The sequence below is a fragment of the Ovis canadensis genome, chromosome 15 (assembly GCF_042477335.2).
Source record: "Ovis canadensis isolate MfBH-ARS-UI-01 breed Bighorn chromosome 15, ARS-UI_OviCan_v2, whole genome shotgun sequence".
Classification (NCBI taxonomy): Eukaryota; Metazoa; Chordata; class Mammalia; order Artiodactyla; family Bovidae; genus Ovis; species Ovis canadensis.
Window position 1 is genome coordinate 56,736,060 of NC_091259.1, and position 15,015 is coordinate 56,751,074.

At 38.0% G+C, this 15,015-nt stretch overlaps 1 protein-coding gene and 1 pseudogene across 1 annotated transcript; one reads left to right on the plus strand and one right to left on the minus strand.

Moving 5' to 3' along the window:
* Positions 1-4,402: 4,402 nt before the first annotated feature.
* LOC138420157 (olfactory receptor 51I2-like) lies at positions 4,403-5,367 on the plus strand (annotated as a pseudogene).
* A 6,349-nt stretch (positions 5,368-11,716) lies between these two features.
* Positions 11,717-12,673, minus strand: LOC138420064 (olfactory receptor 51H1-like). Its single transcript, XM_069553167.1, has one exon. It carries the CDS (start codon positions 12,671-12,673, stop codon positions 11,717-11,719), a length of 957 nt encoding a protein of 318 aa, XP_069409268.1.
* Positions 12,674-15,015: the final 2,342 nt, after the last annotated feature.

The following is a 15,015-nucleotide window of genomic DNA, read 5'->3' on the forward strand; positions in this document are numbered from 1 at the left end:
TTTTCCCTCTCCAAATTCCTGAAAACTATGTCTACTAAGCATCTTTTAGCCCTAACTCTCTTGACTAGCCATTCCATTATACACATCATTTATTCCTAATTTTAGTGCTAGCTCTCAGGGCAGACCTCCCAAAAATATGGCACAATGACATATTGATTATTTTGAATTAAAGTTACTTGAAAAACAGCCAGTGTAAGAAAACCTTTCTCTCTGCCCCTGAAAGCAGGAAAGTCTCTCATGTGAAAGGTACCCTTCCCTTACCAAGGGAGATATTCTATCACCAGAGATAGGGATTCAGGGTGAGAAGCCTATGTTAATGAAACTTTTCACTTCCTTTTTAATTTGCTATCCCAAGCCCAAACTCTGTTTAGATTCTTCACTAATTAAGCAGTCAAGGCTAAATTTCTTTGCCCTGTCAATTCCTCTCATAGGTATTGTTTCTCTGTTTAAGAAGCATAAAAGCTGCCGCCGTGGCCACTTCTTATGCCCCATGTCTATTAGACCTCTATGCATGCTTAATTAATTTTTTTCTTGTTAATCTGACTTGTCAACATTTATTTATTAGAATAGCAAAAAGAACCCCGGAATCAAGGGGTTGGGGGAGGGAATTTCCCCTCCTTGACAATAGCTATGACCTCTGAGAGTGATGTCCCTTTTTCCATAAACAAGTTTTACCTCTGCCCAGTCCAGTCCTTCTAACTCTCAATAAGGCATTAGAGATAATGCTGGAAAATAAATGACTGATACAATGTTTTTAAAATGGACATTTTTTTATTCAAACCCTCTCTCTGAGAAAGTTTAGTTCTTGTTCATGAACTGGCTAAAATGTCCTGTCATGTCATTCTCTAAGCCCAGAAACCAGGCTCAAAATCTTGGTGTAAAATGAGAGACACGGAACTTCTTCCCCTTTATATTCTCAATCGAATCCTGTTCGTTTTTGTTGCTTGTTTTCTTTTTCCTCCACTTAAAAGTGCCCTTGTCTGTGTCTCTCTCTGGTGGATCAAATACAATTGTGTAGGATCTCACCACTTGACCTCTTAGTGGGTATAAAAGTAGCCAAGAAGTTTGCAGTAAATCCAAACTGTCTTTAGCACGAACTATTTTGCATTCTGATACTCAGTAAACCCCTAATTATACCACATCCTCTTTACACCAACCTATGATTTCTAACAAGACTCTATACTGTCTATTCTATCTTATTTTATTTTTGTTTCTTCTTCAACTCTTCATATCATTCAGAAGCATATTCCTTGTGCCCTGCCCTAATTAGTCTTATTCTGATGTCCATACTTTTGCTATTTTTTGCTTCTTCAGTTTTGCTTTTGTTTATATTGTTGTTCTTATAAGTCAGTGAGCCTGGAATTACTCATCCTGGAACAAGTGATTTCACTTGTTCCAATTAAAATTTTTCATCACCCAAATACAAGCTCATATTTGATTCTCTCCTTGAATTCTGCTATGACTCTACATCCTCATTTAGTACCCTTTCACTGTCTGCCTACTATTTGTATTTATTTTTTATAACTTAACAAGGGTGTTATTGGAAGAACAGAGTAGCAGGACAGAAAATTTAGGTTTTAATACTGACTGACTCAGTCGCATGGCCTTGGGAACTTGTTTATCCCCTAAGTCTGTTATGGAGAAGGAAATGGCAACCCACTCCAGTATTTTTGCCTGGAGAATCCCATGGACAGAGGAGCCTAGTGGACTACTGCTCATGGGACCACAAAGAGTTGGACACGACTGAGTGACTAAGCACACACAAGTCTGTTAAGAAGATTTTAGTTTTTGTTTTCCTTTGTTTTCATTTTTGTTTTGGCTTTGAAACAATAAACCTGGCTTCCTCCTTGTTGGAGTGAAGTCATTATCAAATAAAATAATGATTGAGGAAAAATTACTGATTAAAGTTTTGTAAATAACACAGTGAGAGATCATTTTATGTCTTTCTTTGTTCCTAGTTTTGAATTAATTCTTCTTCTATCAAGTATGTCATACTCTGCAAGGAACTTTAGAGAAGGGAGCATAAATTGCATATCATTTGTATCACCTAGAGATCTTGTCAAATTTGATGGTACAAATTAAGTGCTCAATAAATATTTGGTAATTCTGTGTTACTCAGTTTCTATTGTTTTGTCTCTCATTGTACTTATTTGAAAGAGTTTTGGACACAAACAGTTGCTAATTTATTTCTCTTGTGTCAATTTGTCTATGCCAATCTTTCCTTATTGTTTTTTTTTTGTTTGTTTATACAATTTGTTTCTCTCTCTTTTCCAGCAAGAACTTTCATATCCCCAGAAGAAGCCATAAATATTTGTTGTATGATTGGAGAATATTCAATTCAAGTACAGAAAAGAAGACAGTGGAGTGCATAAAAGTTATGATCTGCATTAAGCATACAAATTGAACAAAATAGTCCTTTTGAGATTTAGGTAGAATGTATGGTATTTGTTAAGTACTATTATGAAGAACAAATAAATAGCTGATAAGATGTAGGCAACGTTAATATGTTATAGTAAATATAGATAGTGGCTAAGTTGTAGGTCATGTTCAGTTCAGTTCAGTTCAGTCGCTCAGTCGTGTCCAACTCTTTGCGACCCCATGAATCGCAGCACACCAGGCCTCCCTGTCCATCGCCAACTCCCAGAGTTCACTCAAACTCACATCCATCGAGTCGGTCATCCAGCCATCTCATCCTCTGTCGTCCCCTTCTCTTTCTGCCCTCAATTCCTCCCAACATCAGAGGCTTTTCCAATGAGTCAACTCTTCGCATGAGGTGGCCAAAGTACTGGAGTTTCAGCTTTAGCATCATTCCTTCCAAAGAAATCCCAGGGTTGATCTCCTTCAGAATGGACTGGTTGGATCTCCTTGCAGTCCAAGGGACTCTCAAGAGTCTTCTCCAACACCACAGTTCAAAAGCATCAATTCTTCGGCGTTCCACTTTCTTCACAGTCTAATTCTCACACGCATACATGACCACAGAAAAAACCATAGCCTTGACTAGACGGACCTTTGTTGGCAAAGTAATGTCTCTGCTTATGCTACCTAGGTTGGCCACAACTTTTCTTCCAAGGAGTAAGCATCTTTTAATTTCATGGCTGCAGTCACCATCTGCAGTGATTTTGGAGCCCAAGCAAATAAAGTCTGACACTGTTTCCACTGTTTCCCCATCTATTTCCCATGAAGTGATGGGACCAGATGCCATGATTTTCGTTTTCTGAATGTTGAGCTTTAAGCCAACTTTTTCACTCTCCTCTTTCACTTTCATCAAGAGGCCTTTTAGTTCTTCTTCACTTTCTGCCGTAAGGGTGGTGTCATCTGCATATCTGAGGTTATTGACAAGTCATGTTAGGATATGCTAAATACAGAGTATATGAAATATATGATAGAACAAACATGTTATTTCTAGATAGAAAATGAATAGAAAAAAATCAGAAGTATGATAATGCCATGCCTAGAATGACAGTTATTTTATAAATATCTAAGTCTGTCACCCATTAATAACATCGATTATGGTTTTGCTCTGATCCCCAGGTTCTCAGCCCAAGAAATATGGGAAGGATTTATGCATGTTGGGCAGGCTTATTAGTGAAAAATTAAAGCTGTGGCCATACCTACCTGCTATTGTGTGCCTGATAGAGTGAGCATGAGTGCTGGCTCCAAGGATTTTTCACTTGTGGAGTTACCTTGCTCAGACCTCACCTCATCTTTATAACACCATCAGCAGAGAGACAGGACATATGAATATTGCATAATCCAGCATTCAAGTACTGCAAGCTTTCCTTCTCATTTATACACTGTTTTAAATCTGTTAATAAATCCCATCTTTACCCTCGTTTCCAACGCATTGTTTTGTTTTATTTTATTTTATAAAAGAATTTTGTTTGGTGCATACTATTTTTAAAGTCGTTTTTGAATTTGTTACAATAGTACTAATGTTTTGTTTTTGTTTTGTTTTGATTTTTGCCACAAGGCATGTTGGATCCCAGCACCTCAGCCAGGTACTGAACCTTCACCCCCTGAGTTAGAAGGCAAAGTCTTAACCACCGAACCACCAAGAAAGTCCCCCACTGCATGTTTTAAAAAGAATAAATTAATCTTGTCATTTGTGAATCTTGCATTTGTTCTGTGGGATCTTTCTGTTTAAAATCCTTTGGCATAGTTTACCTGGCAGTCTTTGGATGCTACCAGTGCATCAACAAATATACTCATAAAACATTTATGAATTACCTAAAAATACTAAATAGGCTTTTTGAATTAAACTAAATTTAACCCTATTCAATCTTCATACAACAGAATTTACCTTCCTCTGCCTCTAAATTCTCTCTTCAACTACGGAATGAAACTGAGTTAACGTTTCTGCTTGGCTTTCTACACATACTCTGTTTTTTCAGGTTTCACCATCATGTCTATGCTCAACAGCACCCACCATCAAACACCCTTTTTCCTTCTGTCAGGAATCCCAGGGCTGGAGGCATCATATAACTAGATCTCCATCCCATTGAGCATCATGTATGTGACTGCCATCCTGGGGAACAGCATCATCATTCACATAGTACACAAGACTCCCAGCCTTCATGAGCCTCAATATGTATTCTTGTCCTTGTTAGCCACCACTGACATAGACATGTCAGTCTACACTGCCCACTGTTCTTAAAGTCTTTGTTTTCAACCATCAAGAGACTGAGTTCCATGGTTGCCTGGCTCAGATGTTCTTCATCCACACCTTCTCTTCCATGGAGTCAGCCATGCTGCTGGCTATGGCCTTTGACCATTTTGTGGCCATATGCAACCCACTATGCTACATCATAGTCCTGACTCCCTCCCCTATTCCTCAGATGGGCCTGGCTGCTGTGGCTCGAGGGGTAGCACTGATGATCCCCTTGCCCATTCTGCTCCAACAGCTTCCCTTCTGTAGGAATATTGTTCTGTCCTAATCATTCTGCTTCTACACTGATGTGATGAAGCTGGCATGTTGGTCTGTTCATGTGAACCTCACCTATGGGCTGGCCTTGGTATTCTGCTCCTTTGGGGTTGACTCTGTCTTTATTGTTCTGTCTTATGCTCTAATCTTGAAGACAGTTCTGGAAATAGCTTCTAGGGAAGGATGAAGCCTTAAGGTGCTCAACACTTGTGTCTCCCACTTTCTCACTGTCTTCATTTTCTACGTCCTACTTATTGCCTTAGCCTTGATCCACAGAATAGGCAAGTACCACTCCCTTCTCCCCCACATCATCATGTGCAATATTTTCCTTTTTATCACACCTGTCCTTAACCCATTGGTTTACTGTGAAAACAAAACAGATTAGAAATGCACTAGGTAGACTGCTCAAAGTTAAGACAAGACAGAACAGAGTAGAAATATTTTGAGTAAATGATCAAAAGGTCAGGAATATTGTAAAAAGAAACAAGAATAGACATTTATTTCTTGTGTGTTGAAGTCCTCCCTTTGGATTTTTCTGTGTGATTTTGCTTCCTAGGTGACTTAAAATGGTAAAGAATCTGCCTGCAAAGCAAGAGACCCAGGTTCAAACCCTGGGTCAGGAAAATCCATTGGAGAAGGGCATGGCAACCCATTCCAGTATCCTTGCCTGGATAATTCCATGGACAGAGGAGCCTGGAAGGCTCCAGTCCATGGAGTCACACACAGTCAGACACAACTGAGCCACTAACACTTTCACTTTGTGTAATTTTATTACAATATTTTTGGAAGTAGGAGATTCCCTTTTAGTTTTAAATATTAGATCAAGGAATATATTTCTAAAGGTTCCTTCACCTTCACCTTCACCTTATGTTTCTCTAAAGTTTATGTATCCCTAAAGTTCACATCACTTATCCAGGAGCTCCATTTCAATCTAAACAATTTGAAAAATATTTTCTGTATGAGAATCCCTCATATACAGTTATATGGCTCAAATTTGGTTAAAAGTAAGATATTTATATTATTATACAGAGAGTTATTATCTTTGGTGGGTTTGAGATATTATAAAGGGAAATAGTCCAAATGGGAAACAATAGGTTTTATTTTAATATTTTTTATTGAAATCTATTTTATGATTTTTCCTGAAACCACATTAACCTAAACTTCATCAGATACAAAAATACAATAAGAGATTAAAGCAAAAATATAACAAAGCTTCTGTACCTAAAATTTGCCATCTATGTAATCATACTTAATTTTCTCATGTTGTATTAAGTTGGATTTCACATTAATCTGAGGATAAGTATGTATCAATTAAAGTAAAATCAGAAATCTATAATTTATTTGCTATGTATTTCTGCTTTATTGACTATGCCAAAGCCTTTGACTGTATGGATCACAATAAACTATGGAAAATTCTGAAAGAGATGGGAATACCAGACCACCTGACCTGCCTCTTGAGAAATCTATATGCAGGTCAGGAAGCAGCAGTTAGAACTGGACATGGAACAACAGACTGGTTCCAAATAGGAAAAGGAGTACGTCAAGGTTGTATATTGTCACCCTGCTTATTTAACTTCTATGCAGAGTACATCATGAGAAACGCTGGACTGGAAGAAACACAAGCTGGAATCAAGATTGCCGGGAGAAATATCAATAACCTCAGATATGCAGATGACACCACCCTTATAGCAGAAAGTGAAGAGGAACTAAAAAGGCTCTTGAGGAAAGTGAAAGAGGAGAGTGAAACAGTTGGCCTAAAGCTCAGCATTCAGAAAACGAAGATCATGGCATTCCGGTCCCATCACTTCATGGGAAATAGATGGGGAAACAGTGGAAACAGTGTCAGACTTTATATTTTTGGGCTCCAAAATCACTACAGATGGTGACTGCAGCCATGAAATTAAAAGACACTTACTCCTTGCAAGAAAAGTTATGCCCAACCTAGATAGTATATTCAAAAGCAGAGACATTACTTTCCTGACTAAGGTCCGTCTAGTCAAAGCTATAGTTTTTCCATTGGTCATGAATGAATGTGAGAGTTGGACTGTGAAGAAGGCTGAGCACCGAAGAATTGATGCTTTTGGACTGTGGTATTGGAGAAGACTCTTGAGAGTCCCTTGGACTGCAAGGAGATCCAACCAGTCCATTCTGAAGGAGATCAGCCCTGAGATTTCTTTGGAAGGAATGATGCTAAAGCTGAAACTCCAATACTTTGGCCACCTCATGCGAAGAGTTGACTCATTGGAAAAGACTCTGATGCTGGGAGGGATTGGGGGCAGGAGAAGGGGACAACCGAGGATGAGATGGCTGGATGGCATCACGGACTCGATGGACATGAGTCTGAGCGAACTCCGGGAGTTGGTGATGGACAGGGAGGCCTGGTGTGCTGTGATTCATGGGGTCGCAAAGAGTCAGACACGACTGAGCGACTGAACTGAACTGAACTGAACTGATGTATCCAGGGAACATGGTGAATGACCATTAATGTGCCTCAACTGAAAAGGAGTTGATACTGGTATCTATTTTCTAAGAACATTGCAAAAAGAAATTTGCTATGCTACACATAACTTATTGAATATGCTTACCACAATATCTGGTATATAATAAATGTTCAATAAATATTAACCATTATATTAGAAGCTAAAAATATGATAAGGACAAAGGTCAAGCACGATTTAAAGATAAATATAAAAGAATAAAATCTTTATTGCTCAGATGGTGATATCAAAGATGACCAGCAAATAATACAGTTGCTCTGAAGTTCAAAGACATATTTAGAAGTTCATTTTAATATATGTTCCATATGTTGAAATATAAAATGTATGTATTTGTAAATGTTTACAAGAATTCAGACTAGGTTGCCTGTTTTATAACTGTATATAATTTATTTATCTGCTCAGTATTGTCACCTCAAGTCAAAGACAGGTATTAAGTTATTTATTTATGCTAATGATGCCTGAAAATTAACTATCAAAGAGTAGAGCCAAATATTATTATTCCATTCACTTTTAATTAACTATGTGGACATTAATTCATGAATCTATTGGTTCAATAGTCATGCATAATTGTTTTTACCTATCACTTCTTGTCCTTTGTTTCTTACACTTTCTCATGTTCCCCTTTATTTTGTATATTTACATAGCTATTCTTGGCATCCACTATATGCCACACATTAGGGGACAAATTAATCAGATAAAATGCTCTCATTTAGATTATTAGTACATAGTGAGTGAGACAACACAGGAATAAAATTGTCATACTTTAAGGCAACAACATGCCATTAAGACAGAACATACCATTAATTGCTTAATTATTTAACTTACACATAAAGCAATTTATAAATAAACTGAAATATCAGAATGGGGCACAGATTAAATTAAAGGATCTTAGGGACCCAAGTTTTAGTAATCAATGTCATTATGTCCCTCTTTCTTTCTGAAGCAATCTTTCGTATCTGCTTTTATCTTGTTTTACACTCATTTTTTCCTTCCCCTAATGTAGATAATCACATAACTGGGGAAGATGTTCTGTAAATGGTTTTGTCTCCTTTCACTGTCCAGTAGAAATAGCAATCTTAAACTCTTTATAGCATACTATGTAAAGGGGGAGAATTTTTTTCTTCAGTTTTTAATCTCTGCAGTTGAAAGGTCAGGAGAGGGATTTATTAGAATATTGTTATTATTGGTCTCATTCAAGCTGTACAGAGAGGTGAGGAGTTCCTCATCGGAAATTTGTCTGCAGTCTTCAAAAAATGGAACAATGCTGAGAAATGATCCCCATTTCTCTATCATCATATTTAAGACTGTTAAAGTTAAAATGCCTTTGAGTGGAAAGACTCAATAAAGAGAAACATTAAATCAGATTTTACAACTTGTAGAAACATACTAAGAATCAGAATTTCATTTTATGTTTTGAAGGTACTCACAATATTTCTCAAATAACTTCTCAGTAAGATCAAAGATTACACATTTAAATATATTTTACTCCCTCTATTCTGTTAATATATAACAGATTTCAGGTAGATGAATGATTTTGAAATTGAGATAGATATTAAGCTTCCATGGTCTTTCTTTTTGTGATCTTTTCAGTCTTGCAGGCAGAAGTTTCTAATAAACCCAGTTTTCACTGGCTTACTTTCCTTCTAATTTACATAATTTAAACCAAGTCTCCAATTCATTAATTATATTTAGGTGCATGACCTGCTGCTGTTCCATGATTTTCATTAATAGAATGGAAGCTATATGAATATTATAGTTTTCCCTTCTGTATGACTCTGATGCCTTACTAAATATGCTAGACAAATCTGAAAAATATTTTTATTACTTTAGAGATCATTTTGAAATTTACTTAGAACTTCCGTAAATTAGTTTGAAATTCTTGCTAAAGCTATTGTATATTTATTTATTGCCATTGACAATTAAGTCTTTTATTTGTTTCCTAAGCTAAAAAGTGAAGAGGAACTAAAAAGCCTCTTAATGAAAGTGAAAGTGGAGAGTGAAAAAGTGGGCTTAAAGCTCAACATTCAGAAAAAGAAGATCATGGCATCTGGTCCCATGATTTCATGGGTAATAGATGGGGAAACAGTGGAAACAGTGCCAGACTTTATTTTTGGGGGCTCCAAAATCACTGCAGATGGTGACTGCAGCCATGAAATTAAAAGATGATTACTCCTTGGAGGGAAAGTTATGAGCAACCTAGATAGCATATTCAAAAGCAGAGACATTACTTTGCTAACAAATGTCCATTTAGTCAAGGCTATGGTTTTTCCATTGGTCATGTATGGATGTGAGAGTTGGACTGTGAAGAAAGCTGAGCACTGAAGAATTGATTCTTTTGAGCTGTGATGTTGGAGAAGACTCTTGAGAGTGCCTTGGACTGCAAGGAGATCCAACCAGTCCATTCTGAAGATCAGCCCTGGGATTTCTTTGGAAGGAATGATGCTAAAGCTGAAACTCCAGTACTTTGGCCACCTCATGCGAAGAGTTGACTCATTGGAAAAGACTCTGATGCTGGGAAGGATTGTGGGCAGGAAAAGACAGGGATGACAGAGGATGAGATGGCTGGATGGCATCATGGACTCAATGGACGTTGAGTCTGAGTGAACTCCAGGAGTTGGTGATGGACAGAGAGGCCTGGCGTGCTGCAATTCATGGGGTCACAAAAAGTCGGTCATGACTGAGCAACTGAACTGACAAGACAGAAAGCAGGACAAGTCTTCATTTGTTTATGACTAACCTCAAGACTTGATCCCAAGAGAATAATTCATTTTTCTTCTTAGAAAGTTAGAGAAAGGAGTTGAATCCTTGTTTTAGAAGCCAAAATGTAACCCTATATACTCTCAGTATGGAGTGGGAAACCAAACAAGATCCAATAAAGTATGAATTCTGAATGAAGTAGCAGGATGAGTAAGAATAACCATTTCTCACATTCTTATATATTATTTCTTTTCATACAGTTCCTTTACTTTTTTGTTAAAAACCATCAGATTGGGATATCAACTCGTACTCCAGCTCCATGAAATGGTCAAAAATAGTAAGCATATAGTCATAAATTTATCACCAATTTAAAATTTTATAATACCTCAACTTAAACAACATGGGAAATTAAGTGAAACTGAATCAAGTGAAATCTTGTTTTCTCAGTAAAATCAGCCCCTCTTTGATCTTTTACCACTTCACACCAGTCAGAATGTCTGCGATCCAAAAATTTCCAAGCAATAAATGCTGGAGAGGGTGTGGAGAAAAGGGAACCCTCCTACACTGTTGGTGGGAATGCAAACTAGTACAGCCACTATGGAGAACAGTGTGGAGATTCCTTAAAAAATTGCAAATAGAACTACCTGATGACCCAGCAATCCCACTGCTGGGCATACACACCGAGGAAACCAGAATTGAAAGAGATACATGTACCCCAATGTTCATCGCAGCACTGTTTATAATAGCCAGGACATGGAAACAACCTAGATGTCCATCAGCAGATGAATGGATAAGAAAGCTGTGGTACATATACACAATGGAGTATTACTCAACCATTAAAAAGAATTCATTTGAATCAGTTCTGATGAGATGGATGAAACTGGAGCCGATTATACAGAGTGAAGTTAGCCAGAAAGAAAAACACCAATACAGTATACTAACACATATATATGGAATTTAGGAAGATGGCAATGACGACCCTGTATGCAAGACAGGAAAAAAGACACAGATGGATATAACGGACTTTTGGACTCAGAGGAAGAGGGAGAGGGTGGGATGATTTGGGAGAATGGCATTCTAACATGTATACTATCATGTAAGAATTGAATCGCCAGTCTATGTCTGACGCAGGATACAGCATGCTTGGGGCTGGTGCATGGGGATGACCCAGACAGATGTTATGGGGAGGGAGGTGGGAGGGGGGTTCATGTTTGGGAATGCATGTAAGAATTAAAGATTTTAAAATTGAAAAAATAAAAAACTAAAAAAAAATAAATAAATAAAATAAAAATAAAATAAAATAAAATCCAGCATCATACACTTCAATTTAGCAGTTGTGAATACATGATTTCATCCAACTCATACACCAAAAACACTGAACTTGAGTTTCTATTGCCATTTCCCCTTACCACTACCAAACCGTCATCACTCATGAGCAATTGTGATCATTTATTTAAGCCCTCTGCTTCTCTTTCCCTCTATAGTTAGATTAGCTTGAGGGAAAGGCCTGAGTCTTTTTATTTTTGAATTCATGGTGCCTATCATACTATTTGGCACATAGCGGATCCTGAACAGCACTCTTCTGATATAGAGAAAAATGTCATTCTCCAGCAATGATACGTTGCACCCCATATCGCTTGCGCAGAGCAGCCTGGATCTGCCCGGATTTGAGACTGTAGACAAGGGGGTTGAGCACTGGTGTCATGAGGAGGTAGGCGTTACTCATGCTGGTAAACAGAACTGGGGAAGTGTTCTGAGTGTAGTGATGCAGCACTGCCACGCTGATGAGGGGCAGGTAAAACACAAATACTGCGCATAGGTGACAGGCACAGGTATGCAGCAATTTCCAGTTTCTGTCTCGATTCTCCAGCGTTAGAACAGTGGCCAAGATCTTCATGTATGAAACTAAGATGAAGACAACGTCTGCTGCAAATGTGAAGAGTACAAACACCAATCCATAGACACCGCTAAAAGTGACGTCCCCACAGGCCAAGTTCAGCATATCAGGGTAGTAGCAATAAGAGTGTGAGAGGATATTGGCCCCACAAAAAGGAAAGGTCCTGAGGAGGAAAGGCAGAGGGGCCACCAGGGTGGCACCGCGTATGACAGCAGCTCCACTAAGACAGGCGACAGTAGAGTGGGTCAGGATCCTGGCGTAGTGCAGTGGAGCACAGATAGCTACCAAGCGGTCGAAAGCCATGGCTACCAGGACACCTGATTCTACTGAGGAGAGGGTGTGGATGAAGAGCATCTGCGTTAAGCAGGTATCCAGGCCGATGAAGTGGACATTGAACCAGAAGATAGCCAAGACACTAGGCATTGTAGACAATGAAAGGCCTAGGTCAGTAAGGGCCAGCACAGCCAAAAAATAGAACTGAGGTTCATGAAGATTACGTTCTGTTTTAACTAGGATAAGCAGAAGAGCATTTCCCATAAGGGCTAGGACGTACAGGAGACAGAAGGGAATGGAAATCCATATTTGGGCAGCCTCCAGACCAGGTATACCAATGAAGGAGAAGGTGGGCCAATTAGAAACAGTGTGATTAAAAGACCACATGGAAAGGTGTAGGTCAGACTGAAGTCCACAATGCTTCTGCTTCTCACCCTATAAAAGAGAAATTGTGTGTCAGGAAATCTGATTAAAAGCAAACTGATTGCCTATATATAGAGTTACAAAATTAAAACATGAAGAACTCAAAATTGAGTTTATAACTTCATAATTATTCCTCTTGATATTACAAATGGCAACTAAGCACATGAAAAAATGTTCAACATCTTTATTTATTTAGAAAATGTAAATGATAAATACAATAAGATACCATTAGAATGGCTAGAATTAAAAATACCTGAAAATACTGTGTTGGTGAGCATATGGAACAACTGAAATTCTGATGGGATACAAATGATACAGAGCCTCTTTGGATATCAGCTTGGCAGTTTCACATAAAGCCACATGCATGCTTATCAAACATTTAACAGAACCCAGCAATTTCACTTCTAAGAATTTGCCCAAGAGAAATAAAAACACATATCCATACAAAGACTTATACATAATCAAATAAGCTTATTCATGACAGCAAGAAAAAAAAAAAGGAAAGAAACCAAACATACACCCAGTGTTGAATGGATGCACATATTGCAAAGATCCATAAGCTTTAATTTGAAAAGGAAATAACTCCTGATGGAGGCAATAGCTGAATGGGTCATTTGTGCTCTGTGAAAGAAAGCAAATACAAACCACCACATATTGTATGATCTCATTTGTATGAAATTTTAGAAAAGCCAAAATCAGTGATGGTTGATCAGAGATTTTAGAGATGAAAAGCAAGTATAAAGAGACTGAGTACAAATAGGCAGGAAATGACTTTTTGGAAGATCAAAATGTTCCATATCATGGCTGATGTACTAATCACACGATTTTACATGTTATTTAAAGCTCATCAAATTGTAGTTCATTAAAATGTATCTCTTTAGGGATATCTTCCCTAATTCTTTCCTTTCAGTCAATTCAAAAAGGAAATGTCACTGTAGTTTGAGAAATAATTTGATCTCCATTACTAGAAATTGATTAATATCTGGGATGGGTATCAGGCTATTTTGTTTTATACATTCACCTATTTGATTCCCTCTAAGTGGTACAACATACATACTACATAGAAAAACAAATTAACTCTATCCATTGTTGTGAGCAGTGACTTTCATTTTTTCTCCATCTCAGAAGGCTCTAAATCTCTATATTATTTTCTTCATTAGAAACTTCAAGTATTTCTGTTACTCTTCTGCTTACATTTATGCTTTTTCCCTTTTGTTATGGTTCATGTAAAATTTCTGAGCAATTTGAATATTCTAAAGTCACCAATTAACTTTCAAATTTTCATACTCAATCCAGATACCTTTTCTGAACATGTGTTCAACTGATACAAAGACATATGTAGTCAGTTGCTTCACAGGAAATTCAAATATATGCCCTAAGCAAAAGAGTTAATTTAATCCTTTCCAACCCATACAACTTTTTCATGTATTTTATTCAAAAATATTATTGATGGACTATGTGTTCAGTCATGTCTGACATTTTTGTGACCTCATGGACTGTAGCCTGTCAGGCTCTTCTATCCATGGAATTTTCCAGGCTGGAATACTGGAGTGAGTTGCCATTTCCCTCCTCCAGGGGATCTTCTTAACAGAGAGATCAAACCCGCCTCTCTTGTGACTCCTGTATTACAGGTGGATTCTTTACCACGGTGCCACCTGGTAAGCCCTAGTGTTGATGAGACTATTGTAAACGTAATGGCAGTTTATTTTACTGTTGGTAATGTCGCTCTGAAAAGCAAAGTCAGGAGCCAGACTGTCGAGTTCAATAGATGGCGCCATTCGAATCGGTCATTTGCCTTTGGCTGTTGCCTTTCTGTGCTTTCTTCCCTCTTTGTGTAATGAGGATATCAGTATCTACTGTTTGTAAGGTTCTAATGGGAAATCACTAGAAAAAATGCCTCATTATATAAAAGAAGCCACTTGCAATGTAGGACACCCAGGTTCCATCCCTGGGTCAGGAAGATCCCCTGGAGGGGGAAACAGCAGCCTACTTCAGTATTATTTCCTGGAAAATTCCACAGACAGAGGAGCCTGGCAAGCTCCAGTCCATGGGGTCACAAACAGTTGGACATGACTGAGCAAGTAACACTTTCAGTTTTTTCACTTCATATATATATATAGATCTATATACATCTGTATGTTTACATACAGATATGTCTATGCATAGGCTTCCCAGGTGGCACAGATGGTAAAGAACTTGCTTGAAAATACAGGAGACTCAAGGGAGCTGGTTCAATCCCTGGGTCGGGAAGATCTCCTGGATAAGGGCAGGGCAACCTACTCCAGTATTCTTGCCTGAAGAATCTG